Consider the following 27,999-nt stretch of genomic DNA (forward strand, 5'->3'; position numbering starts at 1 on the left):
ACATAATGAAGGAAACTCCTTCTGAAGGTGGGATGGATTACAGAGTCCCTGGAGCTGTCAGCAATGGTGAAATGGTGCCTGCACACCCCAGCGTGGAAAAGGAGGATGACCAGACGCTGGAGCGAGGTCAGTGGAACAACAAGCTGGAATATGTGCTGTCCGTGGCTGGGGAGATCATCGGCCTGGGAAATGTCTGGCGCTTCCCCTACCTCTGCTACAAGAATGGCGGAGGTAAGTGCAGCCTGTGCCCTGTCCAGCCCCAGGGATGCCTGGTCACTGTTGTCCCTCCACTCTCCCTCCCTGTGGCATCTGTGCCTGACCCTACTTGCTGCTAGCAGCAGCCTCTCGGCAGCGCCCAAGTCATGAGTCCGAAGAGAGAGTGCCAACCTGCCAGTGTGGTGCCGCCGGCTGGGCCATGTGCAGGGGCTATTTTGACATGGTGGGACATGGGTAACCAAGCGGTGATGTCCCAGTGTTTCTGGTGGCCTTGTTTCACCGAGGTATGCGGAGCCCTGGTCCTGCTGGCGAGGTGGGTGGCCATCGGTAGGAGGAGCTGGGTGGGGGCCTCAGCTCTCTGAGCAGCCTGCCTCACCCCAGGTATCCTTGGGGAGTGCTGGGTGCCCTCTGCAAACAAGGTGTCAGGTTCTGGTGATGCAGCAGGGAGCAGAGCAGGAGGCTGCAGGGCACTGTAGTCCTCATGGATGCTGCAAAGAGCTGCACCATTTCCTGAAAGCTCAGGTAGTTTCTAGGGGCTCTTGACCACAGGTCACAGAGGGGTGTCCCTTAGGCACCAGTGTTGAAGCCAGGCCACAGGGACCAGGCAGAGTGAGAGGATTTTCCTTGCTTTGGTACAGAAGCACAGCACCCCTCCTGCATGCTGCAGGGCCCTCGCAGCACCTGCTGGAGCTGCAAGCCCATGGGAGGGGACACGTGTGCCTCTGCCTCATGACAAAGCTGCAAGGTGTGCAGATGGATGTGCTTGATGGAGAGAGAGAGAACAGGCCATGGCTGCTACTGGCCCTGTTTCCAGCAAGGTGCTGCCAGGTTGGTGCTGCTCAGGCCCTGCCCAGTCGTGCCCAGTGGCTGATCCCCCCCGTGAGGCCGGGGCTCTGAGCTGCACGGTGTCAGGGCTGGGCTTGCTTTTGCAGGTGGAGGCTTGCCATGGGCTTTTACGGGTGTTTGTGCCTGCTTTTAGTTTGCAGATGCCTTTTAAGAGAGAAAGCTATTCACAGAATGAAAGCCTAAAGCTCTTCTCGAGTTTGGTTCAGTGGCACATGGAGAAGAGGGAGTTGCTCTCCCTGTTTGCTGATTAATTCCTAATTGAGCTCTCTGGAAGGGCAGGGGAGAGGGAAGTGGTGCTTGGCTGGGAGCTGGCAGGGAACGAGCACTGGGGACCTGGGGCTGAAATCCCCTGGCTTCAGCTTGGGGTAGTCTCATGGGCCTCACTAAACTGCTTTCATCCCAGTGGCATAAAGAGGATTAACTGCTGTTTAGCTACTTTCACGCCATGCTCTGCTCAGCACTTGGTTCTTTTCACCAGGTGGTCGGGCATTTTCTTTCCCTGTTGAAAAAAGGAGGATTTTTCATGTTTTCCTTTTCCACAGGGAACACTTCTTGGCTGCTTGCTGGGCTGTGTCTGCTCCCACTGCTTCACCTTCCTGGCGCTATCCTGACCGAGGGGAGCAGGCTGTGGGACCATGTCCTGGCACCCCTTTCAGTGCTGTTCCCCTCCCCCTAGCCATGCTTTGGGAGGGCTTTGGGGAAAGGGGGAGGCATAGTGTATGGTTGGATAGCAGAGGCAAGATGCAAAGTGATTTCTCAGCTTTTTCTTCCCTGGAGAAATGTGCTTGAGGGAAAGCCCTGTGAAGTGGCATTGGCAATGAGGAGTTTGAATTCTCAGGCAAATTTTTCATCTCCAGCCCCTTTCCTGTGAGGTTGGAGCAAGGATGGGGCACGAGCATTTCCTCTGTGGCTTTTCCTGGGGCAGGGCAGTGTGATGATGCTGTGCAGGACTTGAGGCTGGCTCCTTCCTGCACTGTGGAGTGCAGCCTGCCCTGGCTGGTACTTTCTCAAATCCCTTGATTTGATTAAACGCTTCAAGATTAAATTTAAAAGCTGCTGGAGGGTGTGTCCCATACTCCTTCAGGAAGTCTGGTCTAGGTACATGCTTCTCTTGGTACCTCAATAAAGGTGAGGGACCTTTATTTAATTTCCAGCTCGAGGTCAGTCACGGACACCTTGCAACCAGTTGCTTTTGTGCCAGCATTACCATCTGGCTGAAATGCACCACTGGCTGGCTTTCCCCACCCCCCCCCCCCCAAAATTGTGTTGGCAGTAGTGATAACTACTCTCAGCTCTTGTTTTGCTGCCCTAAATAGGTCAGGCTCTTTGCAAAAGAGGTATCTGCAAAATCTGAGCTCTGCAAAGAGGGGCAGTTGGTCATTTCTCTCTTTAGAAATATTTCCACATAAGACAGAAAGAAAGGGTAGTCGCGTACGTATTTAGTGTTCAGTGTCTGATGCCCACATCCGACATGGCAGGGGGGTGAACACGTTCTTTTTGCCCATGTTCACTTTTGCTTTTGCCTCCCATGGCAGGGTCAGGCTGTCCCTGTGCAGGCTAGCCCCCCTGATTGGGAAATTCTGGGGAAGCCTGTGCTGCTGGTGCCATACCCCAACCCAGGTGCTTCCCAAACCTTCCGGTTGCAAGGCCCTGCCACTGCCACCGTGTCTCTGCGCATATGGAGGGGAAGGGGTCATAGTGGAGGGGGCACTTGCAGCAGTGCTTCTTCCTTCCCCTTCATGAGAGAGAAACTCTGCCAAACACTGAGGTTCCCCTGTGGGAAGGGTGGATGGGGCTTGGAGGGACATCAACCAGCACTGGGGGGCTACTTAGGTGGGCTGTTGGACACCCATCTATGCTGCAGCCACCTGCCATGGGCTGCCCTTCCTGCTGCCCCCCAGGCCAGAGCGGTTGTGCAGGGTGGCTCTGCTAGGTGCCTCTCCTCGGCTTTTCATCCTTGCAGTCCCTGCCCAAAGGCCATCCTGCCTGTCTTCCTTTTCTGCCCATGTGGGCAAGCAGCAGCCAGTAGAAATGGCATAGGGGGTGGTAACAGGTCCGGTGTCCCCAAAGCCCCCTCTCCCTGTCCCTCCATGCTAGCTAAGCTTCTTAATGAAATCTCTTGGGGTTTGAGTTTACTGGTGCACCAGGATTGCTATTCCCCATACACTTCCGCTGACCCAGAGCCAGTAGCATCTTGGTGATGCAGAGCAGGATGATGCATGGGAACTGTGGTTAGTGACTGGCTGGTTTTGTCACCTCTGATGCTGCATGCCCCTGTGAGCCTGCCATAGCTTGGCTTCTGCTCTCTGCTCAGGGCAACCCTTTTCCATGCTAGCTCCTCATGTCCCTGTCTCTACAGCAGAGCTTGAGCAGCTTTGGTGGTGCTTCTTCTCAGTGAGCAAACAACTGAGTAGGACCTCTCAGACTTGGTGAAGCTGTCGTTTTCTATGTGCCATCCCATCACGGGCTTGTCTGCCACAGGCATGCAGAATAGTCAGCGTGAAACAAGTCACCAACCTGACTGAAAGTCGCAATGTTTTTATAGCAGGGCATTCTCTTGCATTCATACCTACCTATCAAGAACCGGTTTCACTCTCTTCTGCACAAAAATCAGGCCTATAAGCTTTCTTTTCCTCTCCATCTTCATTAAATTTTGAGTTCCTCATCCAATTGTCTCGCTCTAGGGAAAGAAATGTGAGGAAAATCTTTCTCCTGGGAAGGCCGCAGACAGGGGCCCCAGCCCCATAGTCCCCATCTCTCCTGGGCTGGCATCCCCTGGGAGGGAACTGTGTGCTGCCAGGTCTGGTTTGACCCCAGCCAGCACATGGGGCTTATTTCTCCTATCTACTACTTGAATCTGCCAGGTGCCTTCTTCATCCCCTACCTTATCTTCCTCTTCACCTGTGGGATCCCTGTCTTCTTCCTGGAGACGGCGTTGGGGCAGTACACCAGCCAGGGTGGGGTGACAGCCTGGCGCAGGATCTGCCCTCTCTTTGAAGGTGAGTGGGGTGAGCCCGGGAGGGCACAGTGAGGTGGGGGGACTGCAGACCCCTGGGGCGATGAGTGATGATGCCTCTCCTCACAGCCTGGATCGTTACGTACTCCGTGCATCCGCTGCCCACCCTGGGGATCCCAGTCTGGGCAGTCCACTGGCTGGCCCCTTGACAAAATCATGCTGGAAAAATTGATCACCTGTCTCACCAAACAGTTCTCATCATGATGCTATGTCCCAGCTTTCCCTTTTATGGTCATGGCTCAGCCAGGACCTTTGGACACAATCAAGGTTGTCCTCCAAGAGCTGAATGAAGGAAATGCTGCTGGTGGTTATAAGGAACCTAAAACACAGTAAAATCTTTTTAAGTCAATGTTGTGTCATTTTCCTGAGTTTGCAGATGTCTCAATTAGTGGTGAGAGGTGTCTCCTGTCTTAATAAATTGCTAGCTGTCAGATCCACTTCTGGTATGATTTCAGCACAGTCATCCAGTCTTAAGCCACTTGCTGTGATTTCTCTGGAAGTCTCAATTTTTTTCCTCTCGACATACCAAAATCTTCAGATATTCCTCAGGCACCTCCTAGAGAGGGTGCAGGGTGTTAATAGAAAAGCTTCCCAAATAAAAGTGAAAGAGGATGAGTGAACAAAATAAAAGGTCAATTGTGGCAGAAAAGGTGTTACTCAGGAGGTAGAGCACCATCATATGTTTCTGTCCCTTTAGGTGGCTTTTCAACCATAATCTGCCTGTCTGCTGCCCAGACTCCCTCCCATTGCTAACCTTTCACCAGGGAAGGCTGTGGTGGGGTGGTAGGAAGCTGGGGGGGTGTCCCTGATGCCCATGTTTGGACCCCCACTGGTACAGCATGGGGTGCTTCGGGGAGGAAATGATGGCTCTGGTGGGTTCTCTGCTGGCATTCATCTGTCAGTGAGGCCAAAATGCAGAGCAGTAGATGAAAATGTTGGGTGAGTACCTCCCAAGGGAAGTGCTGTTCCCAGTGTGTGGGTCACCAGCCTTTGGGGCTTGCTTTCTGCAGGAATTGGCTATGCCTCACAGGTCATCGTCATACTACTGAACTTCTACTACATCATTGTCCTGGCCTGGGCCTTGTTTTATCTCTTCAGTTCATTCACTATCGACCTCCCCTGGGGCAGCTGCAACCACGAGTGGAATACAGGTGGGTGTGGAACCCCCTTGCCAATCCTCTGCTGGATCCTGGCTGAGGGGAACCTGCTGCTGCCCAGGGCCAAACCTCGGGAGAGCAGCTTGCAGGGGTGGGACCGCTGGTCGTAGGTGTGGGGAGTGCCAGGTCACTGCAGTGCTGCTGGCACTTTTTGGGGAAGAAGCTCAGCTGATCTTGGTCTCTGCTAGAGAGTACCACTGCTGGCACTGCCCAACCACTTGCAGCACCCAGCCAGTGCTGTGCAGCAGTGACTTGCCCAGTGCCTCCTGCTCTTGGCTCCAGCCACTGTGGACACCTTCCTCCTTGGCATCTCCCAGTCATCCTGTGCCATAGGTGCAGTGCTGTTCAGGAGTGCTCACCATGCCTACTGGAAAGAAAAATGAACTGCCACAGTCTCATTTGTCCCAAGTTTCTTGCCAGCCTTACCCTGGAGGGGACTCCTTTCACGTGCCTCTGGGACTACGCCGTTTGTCTGAGAGTCAATGTCACTGCGTGTTGACACTGTGGGTGGAAAGGGAGGGGTTTTTCAGCTCCTCTGATACTGCAGCCACTGCTACTTACACTGCCTCTCTCCCTGGGCCTCTCCTGCAGGGAACTGCATGGAGCTTCAGAAAGCGAACTCGACATTCAACGTGACCAGTGAAAACGCCACCTCCCCTGTCATCGAGTTCTGGGAGTAAGTAGTGGAAAGGCCTGTACCCCCTTTCCTCCAGGACATACCTTCACGGGGCAAGGAACAAACCCTCAGTGGCATGTCCTATTAACCCATCCTTGCCAGAAAAGGAACAAGAGGAAGCTGGGCAGGTCAGAGCAAAGACTCTCGGGTGCAGCACCATCCATTAAGGGTAACATCACTGGGCTCGTGGTAATTGTCTAGTGCTGTGCTGGCATACCTCAGAGCTGTCTGACTGTCCTTCTCTGATACTGTATTCCTGTCCATCTGGACCTTTTGGGCTTCTTGGTCTCACTGACCTCAGTGACGACTAGCTGATTGTGCAAGACCTTACCTCACTAAGCTTTGCCTCATCCAGTTCTTGTCTGCATCTTTTGCAAGTTGTAGCATGTTCTGCTGTTGAAGAGGATACCTTAAAGCCCTGTGGTGTACTTATGATGATGCAGTAGATGATCTTTCCTTTAAATCCATGCTACTGTGTCATACCGGTACATTCCCAGGAGGCTTTGGAATGATGGAAGGTGACTTGTATGTGGGCTAGTCTTCATCTTAAAAATAGCAAAAAGGTGATGTTTTTACTTCAGAGTGACTAATACAAAAGTCATCCTGAAGAAATAAGGTCACCAAAATCAAAATGAAGTACTGAGGTCAGCTTGCTTAATGGTTAAAATTTGCTCCCTCATTTTCATTGTTGTGTTCCTGTGTTACCCTGTGATACAGCATAGCTTTACTTCTGTCCTGGGTCTCTGATGATCCTCAACATCTGGGAGAACAGGCACAGTTCAGTGCTGAGCCCTGGCTAAGAGGCTGTGCAGCAACCCCTCTGCTGCGCCCATGGATTCCCCTTGTGTGTTTAGATAGACGGAGGGCTGCGCCCTTGGCAGCGCTGCTGTGAGCTGTCAGCACACAGAGCGTGCAGTACCTCCATGGCACCCCTGGCTCAGCACAGGGATGCTGGCTTTAAATATTAAAGGCTTTAAACTTTGTCTCCCTTGTGCTTCCTGAGCCTGCCCTCTTCCTTTGCCTGCTGCTCACACGTGACCTGCCTTAGCCAGCCTCAGGGAAAGCAGTCTGCTGGAAAAGTTGATGTTCCCATCACTGCTGTGGCCATCCTTGTGTTACTGGGGAATCAGCACACGAGACTGGAATTTTCCACTGTCCCTTGCTTCCTATGCAGCATCTGTTCCTGTCCTGCCTGGGCGGGGAAGTAGAAGGCCACTGTTTCCCTGAGGAGCACTGACCTGCCAGTGGGCTGACAGCACTCTTCTGAGGCTTCTTCTGGCCGTGGTACAGTGCCCAGTTGTGCTCTGCAGGCACCCTTTCCCCGCTGGTTACAGAGTCCATGTCCTCAGAAGCAGAGAAAGAACAGTGCCATGAAATGGATCTGGTGGAGCAAAGTCATTTTTTCTGACCCTTCTCTCACCCTCTCAATCTTCTGCGAGGCTGTGGGGCAGGAAGGGAGGCAGTGTGACTTAGACTGGAGCTCTCCAGGAGCTCACCCATTATTTTAGGATAACTGCTGTCTTTGCAGCAGGGTGATCATCACTGCTGGGCTCCAGGGTAAAGCATGTCCCTCTCTGTCTGTCTCAGGCTTGGGGTTTTGGGACTACACTGTGGTGCAGTGTAGATGGAGGAGGGTGAGTGCTTACTTCTGTAAGTGGTGAGGAAGATTTGACATAGACGTGACTTGGAAAGCTACTATATGGCCAAGGTGAGACTGCAAGACCTTAGTTGAACCAAAGTCCATCTAGCCCAGGAATCCTACCTCCACACTGGCTGAAGAGGATGCCCAAGGCAGCCTTTTCTAGTTGTACATGGAGATTATTGTGGTTCTGGCTGACTCCTTGTCATGGCATGGGATGCTCTGCTGCTCAGGGTGCTGAAGTGAAATACATAGCTGCTCCTAAAGACAGAAAAGTGCTATGGAGAAGGGTTTAGTGACCCTTGCTCCTTGAGTGGTCCTGATTAATTCAAGTGTTAAGTGCAATGTATCATTCATCTTGAGGCTTGAAGCGTGTCAGCAACGTAGGTGACCTTTGTAAATTGCATGAAAGAAGGCCCAGGGAAGCTTGTGTGCACAGCATATGCTGCATATTCTTGCAGAGAGAGGGCTCTTTCCCCAGAAAGGACAAGAGAGATGAAGGGTGGGAGGAGGATAGGAGGAGAAAGGTTTTGGTCCAACAGTCCAGCACTGGAGTGAGCTTAGAAGTGTGTATCTGTGTGTGATCCAGCAGGTTGGTAGTACTTCTAAGAGGAGGGAGTATTGCTTGATTCCTCGGAGGAATCCTTTCAGCTCAGACCTCCTTTTTCCCCAAAGCCCTGAGGCACTGTGAAGGTGTGTGGAGAACCAATGTGGTCTTGGGAACATTGGTGATAACCAGCAACACTAGATGCTCCTTTGCTTCCCCCCAACACAGGAGAAGAGTCCTAAAGATATCTGATGGCATCCAGCATTTGGGCAGCCTGCGCTGGGAGCTGGCTCTGTGTCTCCTGCTGGCATGGATCATCTGTTACTTCTGCATCTGGAAAGGGGTCAAGTCCACTGGCAAGGTAAGTCCTTGCTTTAGATCAAGCCTCTTCCCTTGATCACGACTGGAGTGCTTTATCTACTCACTGTTCGTAGGTTAAGAGAGGTCCTAGGGATCCCCTGGGACCCCCTGTCTGAGCTGGCAGGAACTTGTGGGGCTCATCTTGCAGCAGCAGTGTTTTGGGTAGTAAAGGGATGGGAGATGTCTCAGAGTGTTAACTTCCAAGATGTTTACCTGTCACTACCCAACCTGGATAACTCAGGGAGCTGTAGTGGTTTCATAATTCCATCAGGCCAAATTAAGGTGAAACGGCACCAAATGATTTTATTTGTGATAGAAGCAACCTGACCTGGGAGAGTGCACCTGGGATAGGTGGTGTAGCCTCTTATTGAAACCTATATAAGAAGAGGAAAGAGGGAGAAGACGGACAGGTATCACCACACTTGGATTCCTCAATGTGGATGACTGATGCAGCAATCCTCTGGTGATGGGCGTGCACCTCTTAATCTTATGCCCCTTGACATGCATGGGTCATATAATCAGAATTTATATGTTTCTGATTCCAGAAAGTTCTTGGTCTTCTGCCAAGGAGTGTTTTGGGTGGTCATGAGCCCTTTCCTCAAACGAACTCTGCAGAACTTCCAGCCGTATATGGTGATCAGAACATAAATCCAAGCATTCTCTGACATGCTTCCTCGAGCCACCCAAACCCTACCCTGAGGTTTCCCATTGCTATACAGATTATAGTTGTTTCCTGCCACAATGTTTGAGACATCAACTCCCATTAACCCTTTTAGTCTCTCACACTATCCCCATCTGGTCTCTCTCCATCCACAGGCACAGGAGACCCCACAGTCTTCCTATTTATAGGGTGCTGCGTGCTTCCCTCCCACCAGTGTGAGCAAGCAGCATGTTTTTGCCTCTGTTAGCAAATGCAGCTGGAAGATCTTCAGATTAATTAGATAGTAATGAAGGTAACTGATGGTATTAAAGCTTTCTCTGTCTCACCACTACAGGGATCTTCTTTGTTCTTTTTGTTCATCCCAACTCTTCCTACGTTTGCTGGTGTTCCCCAGTAATAAAGGTGGTCTCTTTTTTTTTTTTTTTTTTTTTTTGTTGTCCCCCACACTGGTCACAGCAGAGGTATTTCTCTGAACGCTTCTGGAAAAGGTTGGTGTGACTCTCCAGCTCCATCTTATGCTTTCTCTGTTGCAGAGTGTGCCGCTGTCATTTGCACTGTCCCTATTACTTCATTTCTGCTACTGCCTCCTGACCCATTCCCAGACAGCTTTGTCTGGGGCCAGCAAGAACAGATGGAAATGAAAAGGTTTAGCATGTTCTCCAAATGGTGTCTTCTCTGCATGTTTTGAACAAGACATCATGGATGTAGCTAAAATTTACACCCTATCACACATTTCCGTAAGGTTGATGGCATGGATGCTGGCGGTTTCTCCTGCTCCCAGAATGGCCTGAGATTACAAAACATGATGGGGAAACCAAGCAGCTTGCAGAAATGATGTTTTCTGGTTTCCATGGAGTAAAATTAGAAGAAAAGAGCAACTGCTTGCTGTGGTGGCCTGGTAAAAGAAAGCAGAGGCAGTATAATAACAGCAAATATGATACTAAGATACAGCAAACAGTGTGGGAAGTGCTGAGAACAAATTCAATCTATTTTAGATGCAAGTTCTAGGTTAAAAGCAAGTTCTTTTTAGCAAAAAGGACTAGTGGTGGTGAGATCTTATCATCCTGAACACAGAAACCTTGTTTCAGTAAAGCAACAGTGTCCCTAGGCTTACCAACCCTCTGCATATCCATCTAAAATGATGTCTGTGAGAATGCAATCCTGTTGGGGAAAAGATATACCTTTAGTCCTGGGGATTTCCCTATGGAGGGGCAAATTCTGTGGGCTGGAATTGCCCTCCTCAGACCAGCAGCAGCAGTTCGCGTTCCTGCCTGTCTCCACGGAGCGCTTGCAGATGCAGGAGGTTGTCACAGATGGAACCACTTTGCCGAGGCATGTGGATCAGGTTCAAATAAAACCCTGGATGTTGTTGACCAGCATGTGACAGAATGATCACACTGATCCCGGCAAGGTTCCTAGCGATGTAGTTATTGCTAACAATGCCTGAGAAATAAAAAGGTTGGGCCTGAGCCAAGCATTGAGTAATATCTTATTAGATCCAGATGTTCCTGTTGTTAGATAGAATATTGGAACCTTCACCCAGCAAAATGCTGTCCAAATTCAGGCCTCTGGTCTCAGTGCAGATGAGAGTGGCTGTTGAGTGAAAAGCACACAGGGCATTATCAAAATGTAAATCCAAATAATATGCCACACAACTACTGGTTTGTGTTCTGAGCTCTGACGTTATTTAGTTATCCAGCAACCTGGCATCCTTTAAGAGCAGGCACTAGGGTGCAGAGGCAATGGGTTGTTTTCATGATTTTTTTGTTTGCTTGTTTTTAACCTTCCTTTCATGAGCTGAGAAAGATTACACTTGCATCCTATCATTTCCTGAAGAAAGAATTTGGTTGTGTGGTAAATACAACGATGATTGTTAAACTCACAGGACCTGCAGTTTTGATTAACTGTCACTGAAAAGCATTAAATCAGAGACTCCTTGAAATTTTGAGAATGAAATGAATAATGGTGTTTGCCTGTGTTGAAGGACACTGTCCCTGGGTTCCTTCAGCGTGCAGGGTGCAGATTTGGAGGGACAGGGATGGATCTGCTCATGCAGACATCTCAGACAAATATGTGACCCAGCAAGGAGATGTGTTTCACCGCCCTCTGTGGTATTACCCAACACTGCTGTGACATGGGGAGCACGGCACATGAAATGCAGAGAAAACCTGGAGCTGCAGGCAGAGGTGATAATCTAGTAGTGTGGTTTTTCATGGATGGGATCTCTCTCAAATCCTTCTGTCCTTCCATGGTACAAAAGGAGCGTGCATCTTGACTTAGAGGAGGACTTGTAAAGCAGTGTCATGTGCTTTGGTTGTTGCTTTGTTCAGATGGAGTACACTGGAGTGAATCCAGAAAGCATCCTTTTTTGAATCACTACTGCGATCATAAGAATTACCCAGTGTCAGAGCAAAAGTGGGCGTATTGTCCAGAGAAATCATGTTTGTTCTTTGTAGGACCTTCTTTTAATGCAGAAACTGCTATAGCTGTGGCAGAGCCTGTGACCCCTCCTCGCGGATGGTGGGTTTTAGGTGGAGTTTGAAACAACTCACTTCTAGTGGATGGGCAGGTGTGAAAACCAGATAATTTCACATCATTACATTTTCCATTTCCTCCAGGGATGATCTTTAGCTCTCTGGTGCGTAATTGCTAAAGCTGAGAAAAGAGCCATTAGCACGTGAAGCGTGCTGATGCAAATCCTTGCTCAGCACATTCACAAGGGGAGGGGAAGAAGCAGCATTTCTTTTTTGGCCTAGGGTGGTACAAGAGGCTGAACAACTGTTTTTCAAGGTGGTCAATAAGTCTTGAAGGCACGAGAGCAAAGAGATTAATGACACTGCTTGAGTTGCTGGGGATGCTGCATGAGCCCTTGATGTCAGTTTGTGTGGGAAGCACAGACTACAACATGTTGTTGTTGTTGTTGTGGCACGCTACAGCAATTAGCATGAGCAGTCCTGAAAGTACCCTGGTAATCCTCAAATTGAATGTTATATTTAGCAGAAGTGGAGTCCCTGAAAGGATTAGCTGATACGGGCCTGCAGCATTCCCCCAAGGGATGTGGCTGCTTTGCTAGAAGAAGGGATTTCAGTTGGGCCTGAGTATGTCTGCCTTGCTCCTGGGGCTGGAAGGGCAAAAAGCAAGAGGCCACTGGCTAAAGGTCCTGTTTGGCTTTGACTCCTTGGTGGTGAGTCTGAGACATGCTGTCCTGCTCTGCCTGAAGTGACTGTGTTGGGGCAGCCCGAGGCAGTGGCTGCTGGTCACTGCAGTGGGGAGCAGTGGGACATAAGCCAGTTGCCAGCACCAGCCCTGGAGCAGGGGAGCCCCAGCGTTGTACCTGGTGGTCCTTCAGTAGCAGCCACATTCCAAGGTGTATCTCTTATGTGCACGCCCCTTCATCCTTGCCACTAATTGCTGAGAAGAAAAGACTCTCTGTGTGTGACTTTGACCTCTATTTGGGGTAAGGATGTGCAGATGGATACTGAGGGCGGCTCCTCTGATGCCCATGGATATTACACTGCTGGCTTCAGTAGAGCTATTCTGACTGGTGACAACCCAGCTCAGGGTCTGCATTGCTTTTAGGACTAGAGAGGTTTTCTCTGGCTCCAGACATGCTACAGCACATGACAGACTTCCTGGCCACATTTTAAAATGCTTTTGTTTCTACTGCAGGCCACAGCAAGGTGCTCGGCGAGGCGGCCCGACCCATCTTCTGCCATTGCTCAACTCCCCCAGCCTGGGGGTCAGTGCTGTGCTGTGCTGCCAGCTGGTGCTGTGTGCTGTGGTCTATGCTGCTTGCTCACGCTTGTTCCTTCATCATCCTCTCAGGTGGTGTATTTCACGGCCACATTCCCATACCTGATGCTGGTTGTTCTGCTGATCAGGGGAGTCTCCCTGCCCGGGGCAGCCCAGGGAATCCTGTTTTACCTTTATCCAGACCTCAGTCGCCTCGGGGACCCCCAGGTAAGGTGGGGAGGGGACTGGATGGCTGAGCTGTGCTTGCATGGATGCTCGTGGCTGTCCTTTTCCCCTCCTTCAATTTTTCTCACTCTCTTTCCTCCAGTTTCTTCTTTCTGTCTCTTTCCTCTCTGCCGGCAAACCTCAGGGCTGGGATATCAGCACGTACTTGGGTGGTCCCTGTGCCCTCTTGCCCTTGCATTAAGTATTTTCCTGTGGCATTAAGTATTCAGACCCAGTTGGGTCTGAATTACCCGTGGTGCATTTAAGCACTCCCAGCTGCCCCCTTTACTGGGGACACTTCTGTGCTGTGAAGGCAGCTGGTACACAGGGTGCTGCTCTGCACTGTCTGGCAGCCTGTAGGGACAAGCCCTGTTCCTGGCGTGCTCTCTCCAGCTCCACTGGGAAGTGTGCTGGGTGCATTGATGGTGAGGGCCCATAGCATGCTGCAGCAGCAGTCCCAGGGACCTAGCTGTACTCACCTCCCCATCCCCAGTGAGAAATTCCTGCCAGTCTGACAGGAGGGGCAGTGCCTGACTGCTGCTTTTAATCTCTTTGGGACAAGTTCTTCCACGTTAAATCCTGGCTCCAGCTGAGCTGCTGTACCAGCCTTTGTGTGAAGGTGTTTCCAAAGGAGATTAAAGGGTGCCTGCCTGGAAAATAGGCCAGCAAAACCCTTTGTAACCCCATTAACTCTTTGTGGTCTAGCCCCAGTGCTGCCTTGGTTATTCATTTTGCAAATGGGGGGGCATTAGTGCTGGGGGAGGAATGGCTCTGGTTGATCCTGCCCTCCCTGATGGGAGAGAGATGATCCCTGTGAGTGCGGGTAGTAGAGTGTCAGGGGCTGCTTGGTGGCATCCCTGTGTCCTGCCCATGCCACTGGTGCAGTCAATTTGAGTTACAGCTTCCGATCTGGGGAGCTAATGATGAGCATCCGGTTTCCAGTGACAGGCGGTCTGGTTTTTATCATGGGAAGGAGTCAGAGTTCCTGCTCAGCTTTCTGGAAGTTGCTGTCTGGTCAAGGCTGTGCCTGAGTGGGGGTTGAAAAGCCTCGGTTTATGGTGCCGGCTGTTCTTTTGTCTCTGTTTGCCAGTGGACAAGCGGTGGGCAGGACAGCTGCTCTTCAGTGTGAAGGTGCAGCAAGGTTTGGGGGAGGGTGAGGACAGGTCTGTGTTTGCAGTGTCTGTGGCTCCGTTCAAGACCTCTGAAATGAAAGAATGTTTTCAAACAGTGTTCATTCACTTATGAAAAGTCCTGTTCTTACTGTGTCTGTGTCACCTAGGGGACTGAATTAAGTTACTTCAAGCATGGCAAGGTTTTGCTGGTACTGGCTGTGTCCTCATTAGGTCCATCCTGGCAAACTTTCCAGTTACAGCCTGAGTTTTAGAAGCACAGCTTCCTTCCAGCCTGGAAAATGCTAATGTGCTCGTGGAAAGCCAGAGTAACCCTTCAGACCACAAGAAAAAAGGTCTTGTCCTTAACTGGGGGAGGAAAACTCACTCCTCTGGGGTTTCCCAATGAATGCTTTCACTTATGCAGGAGAAAATCAGGAGTCGGTAGCAGCATTTGCCTTCCTCCGGTGTGCTTTAACCATCTTCCCAGGCCAGGCAGAAGGGTTTGTCGTTTCTCCTGTGTTTTCCCCTTAGAGAGGGAAGGGGTTAGCGCCCCAAGCCCCATGTGCATGCTCTCTGTGCAGGGACAGCGTGAGTCCTGCCAGCCCATCGGGGCTAAGTCAATTAGAATTGATTTGCACTCAGAGAACGGTAAGCTGTAATTGTTTACCCGCAATTCCATGCTGCCCAGAAAAATGCAAGGTTCTTTAGTGCCTGGGAAGGGATTCTGGAAATAATAATAATAATAAAATACCCTCTTCAATCCAAGCCTCATGATAAGCCATCTCAAAGGGAGGTTTAAATGAAGGGCAAACAACGTATACAAGAGGACAAAGTCAAAGCTCCTCTAAAGTATATGAAAAATCTAGATGAAGAGAGGGGATAAATTATTTAGTAGATTCTACCAGGGGAGCAACAGCAGCCGAGATGTGATTAAGTGTCAGAATATCAGACTGGTGTGTGGAAATCATTGCTTTTCACCTGCCAAATGACCTTGGACAGAATGGGGAAGTCCTGCCTGTGAAAGCTCAGGCTTGCTGATTGATGGTGGCGTCTTCTAGCCATGAAGTCTGCAATGCCCTAAATCTTCCTTCCCCTTCATTTTCTAGTTCTATGAAAGGCTTATAATTAAAATGGTGAAGAAAATACATTTGATAGGTAGATCAGACTACACAGAGAAACTGCCAAACAAAAGGTTTGAATAACGAAGTCCAATTTTGCTCAAATGCAAGCAGATGACAGCAAAACCACCGAAGGGATCGTCTATTTTGAAGTGTGTGCCCCAAACTAAAAAATTTAAAAAGAAACCGCATAGTTTGTTTTGTATTTGTATAATACTTGGTATTATCATGTTAGCATGCCATCTATTACTGCACCCAAATATTTTTTGCTCGTCCCTGTTCGTTTATTCTGTGCTCCAGAAGGTTCCTACTTACTTCATGGTGCAGGTTGTGTTCTAACAACCCGGGGGGGGGGGGGGGGGGGTGGTGTGTCTCAGAGTTGTTCAACGCTTCCACTTTTGATCAATCTGCCCTCTGCGATTAACTCTGTGGTAATTTTATCAGTTGTTTATTTAAGTAGATAACAATGGGGATTTACGGGTGAGATTAAGGGATGTGCAGTGTGATCCACTAGTGGCAAGCTGAAATGAGAGGAATTTGGAGTAGAAATAAGGTTTAAGTGTGGGAAACTTGTCAGTAGAAGAACTCTTCTCAGGCACTGGTGGACTCTCCATTGCTTGATGCTTTCATTCCATGACTAGACATCATCTTAATAGACTGATTTAAAGTGGAGACTGATGGGCTTGGTGCAGAAAGTGCCAGCAGTCCCCTTTCACTCTGGTATAAAATTTTGAGTGACTTTAGCTAAATTTCATTAGGTTTAGTGAATAAGAATAAAGTAAATTCAGCAGCCTCTGAGCATTTTCCCCTCTGGAAAAGCAGCAAATGTTTCTCAAAACCTCCCACTCTTGTTTTCCTCTTGAAATTTCCAGAAAGCCCACCACCTTGCTGTATGTGTTTTTACTTTATTCAGTCTTTATATAAAGGAAGAACTTTCCGCAGTGGGCTATTTTGATCTGGCCCAGATGTGCTGGTGGGAGGCTGTGCCCCTGGCTGTGGGGACAGGGAAGCACTGGTGGTGCTGGGGCCATGCAGAGGACCTGCAGTTCTCCAGATACCTTCTAAGCAGTCCCCACCATGGCAATGGACATCCTACCCTGCGCAGCGCCATGCCGAGATGCCCTGACTTGCTCTGTATAGATACACTCAGAGCATTATCTTCATCCAACCTCTGCTTTTAATTGTCTCTCTGTCTCTCATCTGCAACCTTCCCTATGTCCCTCTCATTTCTTTCACCCATTTTTGCTGGTGGCTGCTTTCTGGGGCAGGCTCCTGCTTCCTAATGGATGTGGCAGGAGGGGGAGGGCAAGAGATGAAGATGCCCCCAGCTTTTCGGGGGGCTTGCCCACTGTGGCTGGAGATGGAGGCTACCGGGGTCTGGCTCACGGTTTGCACCAAAGCGGCTCTTGCTGCTGAGGCTGTGCTGAGGATAAGTAAGCCCCTTGGGCCACCACCTGAGGACAGGAGGCTCGTGCATCTTGCAGGGCTGTGACCTACTGCTGGGTTAACCTGAAGCCCCCAGATCCTCTCCAAATTCAGGCCCCTCATGCTGCTGCTTCATGGCCAGCAAGAGCTGCTGCTTCCCAGCAAGAGGGGAGGGCAACTGTGGGCCTGCTAAATATTATTTGTTCCCCTTGTTTATTTTTTTCCCAGCAAGCCTTTAACTTGACCCCATGTGCTCAGTTTGTGTTGTTGCCGGCCTCCTGCTTCCCCTTCTGAAGGCGAGCGTGTTTGTTTTCGTGCTGGAGGGTGACCTGCTGTGCCTGTGCGTGGATGCATGCGCCTGTGAGCTGCCACTGGCATGCTCTACTCTCTCCTGCCACATGCCCTCATGCCCCAGCCCAGAGCCCCCCACACCTCCAGACCTGGTAGAGGGTCTGAAGAGGGTTCGCAAGCCCAGGCTCTGCTGCTATCTGAGGGCAGGTACTGGGCAGCAGGGAGGGAGTGCTGGAAGCTCCCACGGCGTGCTGGAGGGGGTTGGGGCTGGCGTCCTCTCCTTTGCCTTGCTGGAGCAATGCATCCATGTGGGGTGAACCACAGCTGTATTTATTTTGTGGGGCTTCCTCTTCCTCCTCTTCCCATGCCTCTCATCAGCTCTGCTGGCGTGGGACCCAGGTGGCCGGCCAGCCAAGGCCGTGCAGCCCTGCTGAGCCTGATCTCAGCGCTGACATAGCAGGAAGGAATAAAACTGTCTGTCTGTCCGCCCACAAGTAGTGGGGCAAGGGGGGACTGTAAACCCTGGCTTCCTGGGCAGCAAGGAGCATCCCTCCGAGCATCCCGTGGCCCTCTGCACTGTCCTGGGGCGGCCAGCTGTGTTCTTTGGGATGAACAAGAAACCTGTTTATTTTCTTGTGGTGTTTAAAGAAACCCAGCAGTAGAGGGGCTCCCTGGGTGTAAACCATCCCATGGGTCTTCAGGTGCTCCAAGGTGTGGGTATTACAGGAGGTCAGTGCTTACTGCTGGGGGACATCGCAGGGGCCTCAAGTGGGAGGTTAGCGGGGCAGCAAAGCCCCATTCCTGATTCCTAAGGAGCCTGAGAATATATTTTCCAAACTGCTCAGGGCTTGGGATGGGGAACATGATGCTTGGTTGGGCATAGGGTGGTCAGAAGGGCCAGGAACACTCTATGGAAACATCAATGGCATGTTCCCTGCCTCCCCTCTCCTGGGGTGAATGAGAAAACAGGAAAGTGTTGGCTTGGGCTGTATGGTGCAGTGATGGATTCTTTGCAGCAGGGCCCCAGGGCCTCACCACCCAAAGCTGTTGGAGCACTGCAGGATATGAACTGGGTCTTGGGCCTGGGGCCTGTGGGCCAGCCCTGAATGGAGAAGGGCAATAATTTGGAAATGGTGCCCTGGGCATCTTGAGGTGGACTGTTAGGAATCAGGATCTCTTCTAAGGCTGGAATGAAGCAATGTGTTTGCATGGTGCAGTGGGCGGCTAGTTGGCAGTGCTGGTGCCATGAGCTGAGCTGTGACGCTGGATGCAAAAGAAATACAGGTTAAACTGGGTGGTTTTTGCTCTCTGCTCTGAATTACGCTGAGCGTGACTCTCCATGCAGTGTGTACCGCTCTGTGTTGTATCATCTCTGTTTGCTGATGGGGGACCATTCAGTGCTGCTCAGCATGGTACATGTATTTGATGTAAGATGTGCACTGGGGTTCAATAACACTTTGCTTGAAAATAGTCCTTACTGTTATTCATAAGTGCTTTGAAATCTTCCTAAGGAAGGATCTGTTTCAGTACAGGGGGCTATTAAATTCCAGTACTTGTAATAAAGTGATTATTGCTGAGAAAATTAAGGGGTGAAGGAATATGTCCTCCTATAGGCCATAACCATCTTGGATAACTGCAGCTCAGGTGTGAGGGCTTTGGCTAAAAACAGAGAGTAGAAGGTTATTATAAACTGGAGTAAACAACACATTCAGGGAAATTGAATTATGACTTAAACTGAATAGCCTAGAAAACTGCAGAAAGCAATCAAATCAAAATACCCAGGCTCCCAATGTGCTCTCGAAATCTGAACAGGATAAACTTTACCCACCTCTTTGGGAGCAGCGGGTAGAGAACAGCAGCATGCTTTTATATGTAGAGGAAAGAGAGCCCTGCCTGACCCCAGCAAGCCCCTTTAGTGCGGAGTGGAAATATTAAAATAATGAGAGGCTGTTGATCAACAGCTATGGGGGAGTGGGGGGTGTCTTGGAAAAGCTAAAAACCTGTTTTTTGGAGAAACTGCTGGGAGAGAAATGAGCACAGGCAGCAGCTTGGAGAGGCAACACTTCAGGTTTTGTTTCCTGAAACAAGCGGTCTGTGTAGCCCCTGTGAGACCATTGGGCTGGGTGGGCAATGGTGCTTCTCCTGAGGAGCCTGGGAAGAAGGCTGGGCCACAGACAGGTGGCCTCTTCCAGCCCCAGTGATCCTGCAGTCTTGGAACTTGCTGTTGCTGCTTGGCCCCATCACAAGTGAGTATCAGCCTTGATCCCTTGAGTTCCATTTGGGAACTGTCAGTAGGCTGGGCGGGTGCAAAGGTGGCTTGGTCTTTGGCCCAAGAGCTGCAGTAACCTTTAAAAAAAGTGAAATAAAGTGTGTGCAACCTGAGCTAATGCTCACAATTATGTTGACGAAGCAGCATCATAAATTCTGCAAGCCAAGTTTAGCTTTATTTGCACTGTTTCAGCCACAGGCTGTCTTGCTTCAAGTAGGAGCACATGCAAATGCAGGTCCTGTGTTCCCCAAAGACATCCTTCTGGGGCTGAGCTTCCGTGTAACCCCATGTGCACCTTATAGGTGTTGTGTTGGGCAGAGCAAGCAGGGGAAGGAGGGCCCACAGATCCTGCACTGGTCTTTGCTACACAGTCAAGGGTATTATTGAATGTTAGAAATGAGCCACAGCACTAATGAAGCTTGGTGCCTTGATATTTGGCTTCTGCCATGGCTGGTAAAGCACCAGTTTTTTCCTGCCCTGGGAATATTTCTCGTGTCTCTTTGGCTGTGTGATTTATCTGATATTTTACACTGGTTGACTGTTCCTCCCTGTAGCTTTCCGCTCAGTGGCGAAGCTGAGTTCCTGTCTTTTTCCTGTTCCCTGGCTCTTGTGAAGTTCATAGCTAGTTGGTATCTTTGAGGTTTCTACCAACTGTTAAATCTGGTTGGAACTCACCCACCAGCTCCAATGTTATGGCAGGAGTGGAGTAGGTGGTTTGGTGGCAAAAGTCTTGTATCTTGACAAATCAAACTACAAGGGCTCCAAAACCCATGAGGGCTGGTTTTGAGTTTGAATTTGATGTAAAACCAGAGCTCTAGCAATGAACAGCAAAGCAAAAAGAAAACTTAACAAAACCTTCTACCCCTGATCAGCGCAAAGATGCGTGAATTATTTATACAGAGGTGTTGGCTGGTTCAGGTCCCCTCAGGGCTTTGTTGTGCCCAAAAAGCATCTGAACAGTGAAGGCTGTGCCCTGACTGCCCACAAGCACAGTGGTGCTTAAGGAATCAATTGTAAAAAAAAAAAAAAGGGCCGTTGATTTATTCCAATCTTTTTGAAATGCAAAAACGAACTAAACCCCTTGCCCTCTAAACCTGCCTTTATAAACCCCTTAGGAAGAAAGATCTTAGAAACCAGAGGGGTTAATTAATATTCCCTGTTACTGCTTCATTACCGTGGTTGGTTCCTGCTTCTGCTGCTCTCTGTAGAAGGCAGTGGCAGTGGTTGCACTGGTGACTGCACACAGCTAGGCTTTCAGATCAGATTTGGCATTGACAAATGTCAGCCTCGGAGCACCGGGACCTCTTATTGACAGTGAGAGCGAAGCAGAGTTCAGAGGCGCCTCATGAGACTAGCAGCATTCTTGTATTTTTTTTTAGGAGCTGTCTTTTTCAAACAACTCTGTTTGTTTATTACTGGTACTTCCCTTCTCACCAGTAATTTTCTTCTAAGTTTTGGAGCTGTTAAATTAGGCCTTGGAGAGAAGGGCCACCGCCAGAAGATCTATGCACCCATGCCACCCAATGGGAGACCACGCTTGCCTGAATCAGGTATCCCTCCTCTACTAGAAGAGGGCTCCTTCAGCTCTCCTGGGAAGTGGTCACTTGGGCTCTTGATGTTCAGATGCTCTGGAGAGGCACAGCGTTCTGCAGATTTGGAAGAGATGATGATAAGGAGCTACACATGCTGTGGGTTTGCAAGGCTCCTGGTGCATCCTTTCCCTTTGGCGCTCTTAGCACCTGCTGGGTGCCTCCCAGTGCTGTAACTCCTGGTGCTGTATAACAAAGAGCTTGTCTTAAATGCTGGGTATGGCTGACCTCATGATCATTGGCCTTTCTGCTGACTACAGCAGCCTCTGGGGCTCTGCCTCTCTGCATCCATGCAGTGTCTGTGCTGGCCTTGTCTTCTCACCTGTGTTTGCATGTCCCTTGCAGGTCTGGATGGACGCTGGCACTCAAATCTTCTTTTCATATGCAATTTGTCTGGGATGCCTGACAGCTCTGGGCAGCTATAACAAATACCATAACAACTGCTACAGGTAACTGGAGCACAGCTCTGCTGCATAGAGCCTTCCCCTCCCTGAACATCAGTGCACATAGGACGGTGAACTGCTGGAGGCTGCTAGCTTTTTGAAGTGGTGTGCTTTCTGTTTATACTCAAGGTGTAAGAAAATTCCTTCCAGGTGTTTTCTCCCCAAATCCAGTGCTCTGTGCTTTCTACACAAGGGAACTTTTCTATCTGTGGCATGGATGGCAAATCCTCTCTCCCCCATCATCTGAGAGCCAGCAAAGTCAGATCCTCTTCACTACCTTTGTGACTTCAGCCCACACCACAACCTATGAGTAGTCATAGGGGAAGCTAAGCTGTGAAATCTAATGGCTGTAGACTGGAGTCCTTTCACCTTGTTATTTATCCTTCCTGGGTTCCTTTGGCCCTAGTGTCTTGCACGGTTGTCAGTGCTCTGGGTTCCTGTGTGCTATCTGTGCCTGCGTATAAGCCTGCAGATATGACTTCTATTTCTTGCCTTCTCCCTTGAACAGAGATGGGCCAGGCTGTGAAATAGAATTAGGCTGTCAAGTTGAAGTGGTCAGGTGAAAACAAACTCATTTTGCTGGGTATGTGTGCAGCATCTGGAGCTGCATCCCTAGGGGTAAAACGCTAGTGTGAGTGAAGAGACCACCTCTAGGTAAAACTGCCCACCTCCTTTCCCACCCTTTCTCTGATGAGACCCTGTTGCTCCTGGCACTGGATTCTCCCCTTTCTTTTAAATTCAGAACTGTGTCTGTTGCTATCGAAGGTCCAGGCAGACTGCTGGCAGTGTGGTCCTTGCTTGGACTTTTTCTCTCTAGTCATGTTAGGACAAGTTCACTTGTGCTGTAGGGATGCCTGTCCAACAGGTGGGCTGGGACTCCTCTTCCTTTTCATGTCCCTTCTCCCAGATGCAGTTCTGAGAGAAAAAGCTGTAGGAAAAGAGATAATGGATGTGTTTGTGGCCTGGTGCATGTCCTTGGCGATTAGCCCTTTGCATCTTCAGTCTAGATGTGTAGCATGGAGATATCCTGGTGTGGGCTTCCCACTGGGTTAGCTGAGCTTGGTGGAGCATGACCCTCTGGCTCCACCGAGCCATGAGTTAATAGATCTAGTTAACATGCAGGGAGGAGCACAAAGCTCCCAAAATGCTAGATACCTAAAGACTGATACATAAAATCACACTGGATTTGCAGAGTAGCATTTAATAAAGTCAGACCGGGCCATGAAATGCCAGAAGGGGTGCATTCAGTCTGGTTCAGAATATCTCAGAAAAATGCTGCAAATGTTATTGTTGTCCCCAGGGTTGCAGTCACAGGACAACTAGGGAGACTGGAGCATGAAAAGGAATTGGATAGATAAGAGATGTTTAGTTTAAATAGTAGATGGATGAGAATGAGATGAAACAGAGACAAAAGGGAATAGATCAGAGAAAATAAATTGGATGGCTCTGTTCATCTTTTTCTCATCATGTGAGGACCAGGAGATATCTGGTCGTGCTGAGAACCAAGAAGATTGTAACAGGTCTGAGAAATCTATTAAGGAAAAATAACCCCATGCCCCCTTCTCACACAAAAACAATCTCTGGTACTCTCTGCTACAGGAGGGACCAGGGAAGAGCAAGGAAAAAAATGAAAAAAAATCAGGCATTTAGATGTGTAACAAGACTTTCTCATTGAGTGAGCAGCTTAGGTGAGGAATGGATCTTTACACTGTCCTTGGAAAAACCTTTCTCTGTAGGGGCTGCTGCTGTGTTTTCCACCCTGGGTCATCCTCCCGGTGTCAGGCCAAGCCATGGGGGAGCTGGGAAGCAAGGCCTTGCTGCGTGTGTAGTGCATGGGGTGGGAAGACAGGTGTTGTCCTAGGTGGCTGCCATGGGGTGTGGGTTGTATCTGGACCCCCACCTGGCTGATGCTGTGTCTCCTTCTCCCAGGGACTGCGTGGCCCTTTGCTTCCTCAACAGCGGCACCAGCTTCGTGGCTGGCTTTGCCATCTTCTCCATCTTGGGCTTCATGGCAGGGGAGCAGGGCGTGCCCATTGCTGAGGTGGCTGAGTCAGGTAAGTGGGGCTGTGGTGGGATGGGGCCATGAGGGTGCTGCCATTTGTCCCCCCTCAACAAGAGGAGCATGCCCTGCAGAAAACAATGTTGCTGCAGGTTCCCATCCTAGGAGGCGGTTCTGCTTTCTGCCTCCAGAAAACAGGGAGAAACACATGCATGCTCATGAAATACTAAGATGCAATGGCTCAAGGGTCAATATAAGCTGCCTGTTGGGGTGTTAGAATCATAGAATCATAGGCAGTGGTTCTCTCTTAGGAGGGGTGGGGGTGAGGTGCGTGCATGGTGTATGCCCAGGCTTGTGCTGTGCTCCTCTGGGCTCAGAGTTTTTTCCTGGCTCCCAGCCTTTGCGATGGCAGTGCAGCTGGAGCTTACTGTCTCCCCTTTTCCTGCCTTCCTGTTGGCTCCTCCAACCCTTGAGTAGCCTGGGTTTCATGCTCAGGGCTTGTATAACTGGAGAAAGAGGCTGTACCTTGGCCAGGTAGCTGCCTTGGGCAGGTCTGCACCAGCCATGCCGCTGCCATGCCAGCATCCACTCTGTATGTCCTTCTCCCTGCAGGACCTGGCCTGGCATTCATCGCCTACCCTCGGGCTGTGGTCATGCTGCCCTTTTCCCCTCTCTGGGCATGCTTCTTCTTCCTGATGGTTGTTTTGCTGGGACTGGACAGCCAGGTAAAAGACAATTCCCTGCCAGACAAAAGCCACTATCCATTTGGGACAGGCTTTTAAAGTGGCAGAGGTGGGGGCAGTGGGGCTGGGGACCCAGTCAGGACAGGCTGATGGAGGTGTGATCTCTGCTCTTTGCAGTTTGTCTGCGTGGAGAGCCTCGTCACAGCTCTTGTGGACATGTACCCCACCATCTTCCGCAAGAAGAACCGCCGGGAGACTCTCATCCTTCTGGTTTCCGTCCTCTCCTATCTGGTTGGGTTGGTGATGCTCACAGAGGTATTTTGGGCTCAGACTGGTCTGAGTGCCCCCCTGGCAGAGTGGGACCTGGCGGGTGGTGGGGTCTGTGCTGCGGCTGAGAGCTTGCTGGTGAGCCCCACCCTGCTGCACAGTGCCTGGGGGAGGCTGCCCTTCCCTCCTCCCTTGGCGTTCGTGTTTTCCCTTACAGCCTTCTCACCCCTTGTACCAGCCACACTCCTCCTGCCAAGACCGATGACTGGAGCTCTGGGCAGCTCATGTTTTGGTGACAGATTTATCTTTGCATGAGCTAAGCCTTTACAGCTGTAGCCTGTGGCATGGTGAAGGGAGCACCTTTCTCCTTCACTTCTCTCCTGTATGGGGCTACATGAGCGCTTGATGTAAGGGGATGTGGTGGGCCTGAGTGTGCCCCAAATCTATTACACCGGTTTTCTGTATATTCCCCTTGTTGTGATTAATGGCCTGAGAGTTAAACTGTTCTGGTTTAAAACCTTTAACTCCTCCTAGCAGTATGAGCGTGGGGGCTGATGCTGCCATGACAGTTTTTGCATCTTCATTTGGGCATAACTTTGAAAAAGCTGCTGCCCCTGCAGCTCTGAGCCTGGACTTACCTGCAGGCCCATTCTGTAGACAGCCTTGCAGGCCTGGGCAGTAAAGCTGCCAGCTGCCGGGCCTACAGCAACAGGTACTTGCAAGACTGCATGCACTGCATTCTCTGGGCAAATTAGGAGGCTGAATTAAATCTGATGCATTGTGCCTCTGAAAGGGTTTTTTTCACCCTCACTTCCAGACACAGGAGTTGCTTTAGTTCTGTCTTGTCTTAACACATCCTCACGATCCCTATCAGTCACTTGCCCTCCTCAGCCCTGCCCTGGACTTGAAGGGTTACAGGGACTCCCAAGAGCAGTGCTGCTGCCTGTCTCCATCAGGCCTGGACGTGGCCTTAGCTGTTGGCTAAAACCTTAATTAGGAAGGTGCCTCCAGCTCTGGGTTGAGTTTGTTTCCTGCTCTGGCTGGAGCTCTTTGCCTGTGCCTGATTTCTCTTCCATCTCTCCTTCCCCACCTTGCCTTGCTGCCTGCTTGGCCCTTCCCAGGGTGGGATGTATGTCTTCCAGCTCTTTGATTACTATGCTGCCAGTGGCATGTGCCTGCTCTTTGTGGCCATCTTCGAGACTCTCTGCATCGCCTGGGTCTATGGTGAGTATGAACTTGGGAGGTACCCCAGCTCTGGTCTCTCAGGCTCTTGCTTGTTCCCATCCTAAAATTGCTGATCAGTAGCTTCTCTTGGCAATTGCTTCATAGTGCAAGGCAGACCTCTAAGCCCTCGCTTCAGTGCCCAGAGGCTAGCAGGGGCTTTCTCACAGCAATGCCTTGGGGCATCTGCTTGGTAGATATCCTCAGCATGTGCCTATGTGTCCCTGCTTTTGAGGCCCTCCATTCTTGAGGACTTGGAGCTGGCTGGGAAATCTTTTCCCAACCTGTGTAAAGAGGAGTACGAGACACTCAACGTTTTTAAGAGCCCTCTCTCAGCCTTGATGTCCACAAGGGATGGGTAATACCTGGCTTTAGGTCCAGGCCTGAGAGATGCCAGCTGAGGGGCTGGCCTCGCTGACCCACCAGACTCTTCTGGTGGGAGGGGGGCAAAAGGTCCAGGACAGAGACTTGAAGCCATCCACACTCCTGGTGAGCTCCCTGACTGGGCTGTTGGCTATGCTGAAGTTACTGCCCCCTCTTCTGGGGAGCACCCAAACAGCGGTGAAGCAGCCCTCCTCCCCTTGTACATGCAGACCCCGTGTCTTCCCTCGCTGTTAGCAGTGAGGCATCCTTCCCCTCTTCCGCAGGTGCCGAGCGCTTCTATGATAACATTGAAGATATGATCGGGTACCGGCCGTGGCCCATCATCAAATACTGCTGGCTTTTCATCACCCCAGCCGTTTGCATGGTGAGAGCCCACAGGAAGAGGAGCTGTGGGGAGGGAGGAGGGCATATCTGTGTGCCTCTGAGATACAGATACCTACCTATACATAGAGGGATGTGTGTATCTGTAGGGGGTTATCTGGCCTGTACTTTGGGAGCTGTGCTGTCCTAGACAGACACATGGGGGCTGTCCTAGCAAAGCTGGTCTGGTATCTCCTCTGTTGCTGTCCTGGGGAGTTCTTTGTTACTGTGAAACTCTGTGTAGGTGTGGGCTCACCAAGAAGATCTTTCTTAATTAATGTTGTTGATTTTCTTGCTCTTTCTCTTGGTCTTTTCCACCTTGCTAGGCAACCTTCCTGTTCTCTCTGATCAAATACACCCCACTGACCTACAACAAGAAGTATGTGTACCCATGGTGGGGAGACACCCTGGGCTGGCTGCTGGCCCTCTCCTCCATGGTGTGCATCCCTCTCTGGATTGTCTACAAACTCTCCACCATCAAAGGCTCCCTCAGAGAGGTGAGGCTGCTGCTCTGGGATCAGGGCATGGGCTGTGCTTCTGTGTTGAATTTGAGACTCAAAGGGGGATCGTTTCTGTGTTGCAGGTTAATTAGCAGGGAGCCTAGAATAAATCGATTGGATGAGTCCATTGCTATAACTGTCTGTTGATTTTATTAAATTCTGCCTGGCTGGAGGGCTGCTCCAAGCTGGCTGTTGCCTCTTGGTGCCCTTTGTTTATTGCTTCTGTCTCTTTGCAAGCACCATTAGGAAAAAGTTCATTAGATGGAGAGGATAAAGATGATCTCCAACACCTTGTATCAGTTTGGAGACTGCCCTTGACTGAAGCCTGGGGACTTACTCTGAGAAAGCTCCAGATCCTGTGAGCGTTGTGGGCAGCTGAGTGTCAGTGGCCCGGGCCTGCCTGGCTCCCAGAGCTGCTGGGACCCATTGCTGGCTGCCCTGAGCATGCCTTGAGACCTGGCATAGCAGACCTTGCTCCAAACAGGCATCCTGTCCCTGCCACTGGAGGCTTTACAGACATCCCAATGCCCAGGGCTCGGGAATGGGTTGTGACAGCAATGGGCCCCCCAGGATGGACAAGGAAGAGAGGGCACAGCTGCAGGAGCACAGCAAGGGCCACAGCTCATGACGTAGAGGGTACCCTGTTGTGTACTTGCTGTCTCAGTTAAAGCCAAGTGTGTGTGTGTAGGGTCTCCCCTTGCAGTCTGTGCTGACGAAGGGCATAACCTGGAGCTACTTGGGGACTGACTTTTCTTTGAATTGTTTTCTAGCCCTGGCCTGGAGCAAATGGAGGACATGGCTTTCCTTCTGTGTCTCGGGTCTCTCATGTGCTCAGTGCTTGTTTTGGGACAGGTGGCTCAAAGATGAGTTTATCCCCTTGGTTTCTGAAGGGTTGACTGTCCTTATGTGGGACATCTCTGGCATTTAAGGACCAGACCTGCAGCGCTGGCTGGCTGAATGATACCCACAAGTGGGATAGGAGAACCCTTGCAGCTGTGTTCAGTGCCTGTCTTTGCCTTCCAGAGGCTCCGCCAACTCACCTGCCCACTTGAGGACTTGCCTTCCAGGCCCAGCACGGGACAGCCCCTTCCCTCCACCAGAGCTGGCCTCCTGATGCTGACAGAGCTTGAATCTCATTGCTAGGATTGGTGTGGCTCTTCTTTCCTCCCCCCCAGGACGGTTTCTATACAGCCTTTATCACCTCTTGGACAACACAAGGATTCTTCACTCACTAAGGTGAGAGGGATTTCTGTGCTGAGCTCC

At 50.5% G+C, this 27,999-nt stretch overlaps 1 protein-coding gene across 2 annotated transcripts; it reads left to right on the forward strand.

Annotated features, from left to right (window-relative positions):
* Positions 1 to 5: 5 nt before the first annotated feature.
* LOC311205119 (sodium- and chloride-dependent GABA transporter 2) lies at positions 6 to 27,993 on the forward strand (the record flags this gene model as incomplete). Of its 2 annotated transcripts, XM_084279410.1 has the most annotated exons (14): positions 6 to 231; positions 3,927 to 4,061; positions 5,089 to 5,229; positions 5,827 to 5,911; positions 8,326 to 8,458; positions 12,944 to 13,078; positions 21,225 to 21,328; positions 23,252 to 23,376; positions 23,934 to 24,046; positions 24,182 to 24,319; positions 25,393 to 25,495; positions 26,140 to 26,240; positions 26,563 to 26,733; positions 27,760 to 27,993. In XM_084279410.1, 14 exons carry the CDS (start codon positions 6 to 8, stop codon positions 27,877 to 27,879), a joined length of 1,830 nt encoding a protein of 609 aa, XP_084135536.1. In that variant the 3' UTR covers positions 27,880 to 27,993. The 2 variants fall into 2 exon arrangements, with proteins under 2 accessions (XP_084135536.1, XP_084135537.1); XM_084279411.1 differs by lacking the exons at positions 3,927 to 4,061; positions 5,089 to 5,229 and having other exon boundaries at positions 33 to 231.
* Between the last annotated feature and the right edge of the window lie 6 nt (positions 27,994 to 27,999).

The sequence above is a fragment of the Gallinula chloropus genome (assembly GCF_964237585.1).
Source record: "Gallinula chloropus genome assembly, chromosome: 1".
NCBI lineage: Eukaryota > Metazoa > Chordata > Aves > Gruiformes > Rallidae > Gallinula > Gallinula chloropus.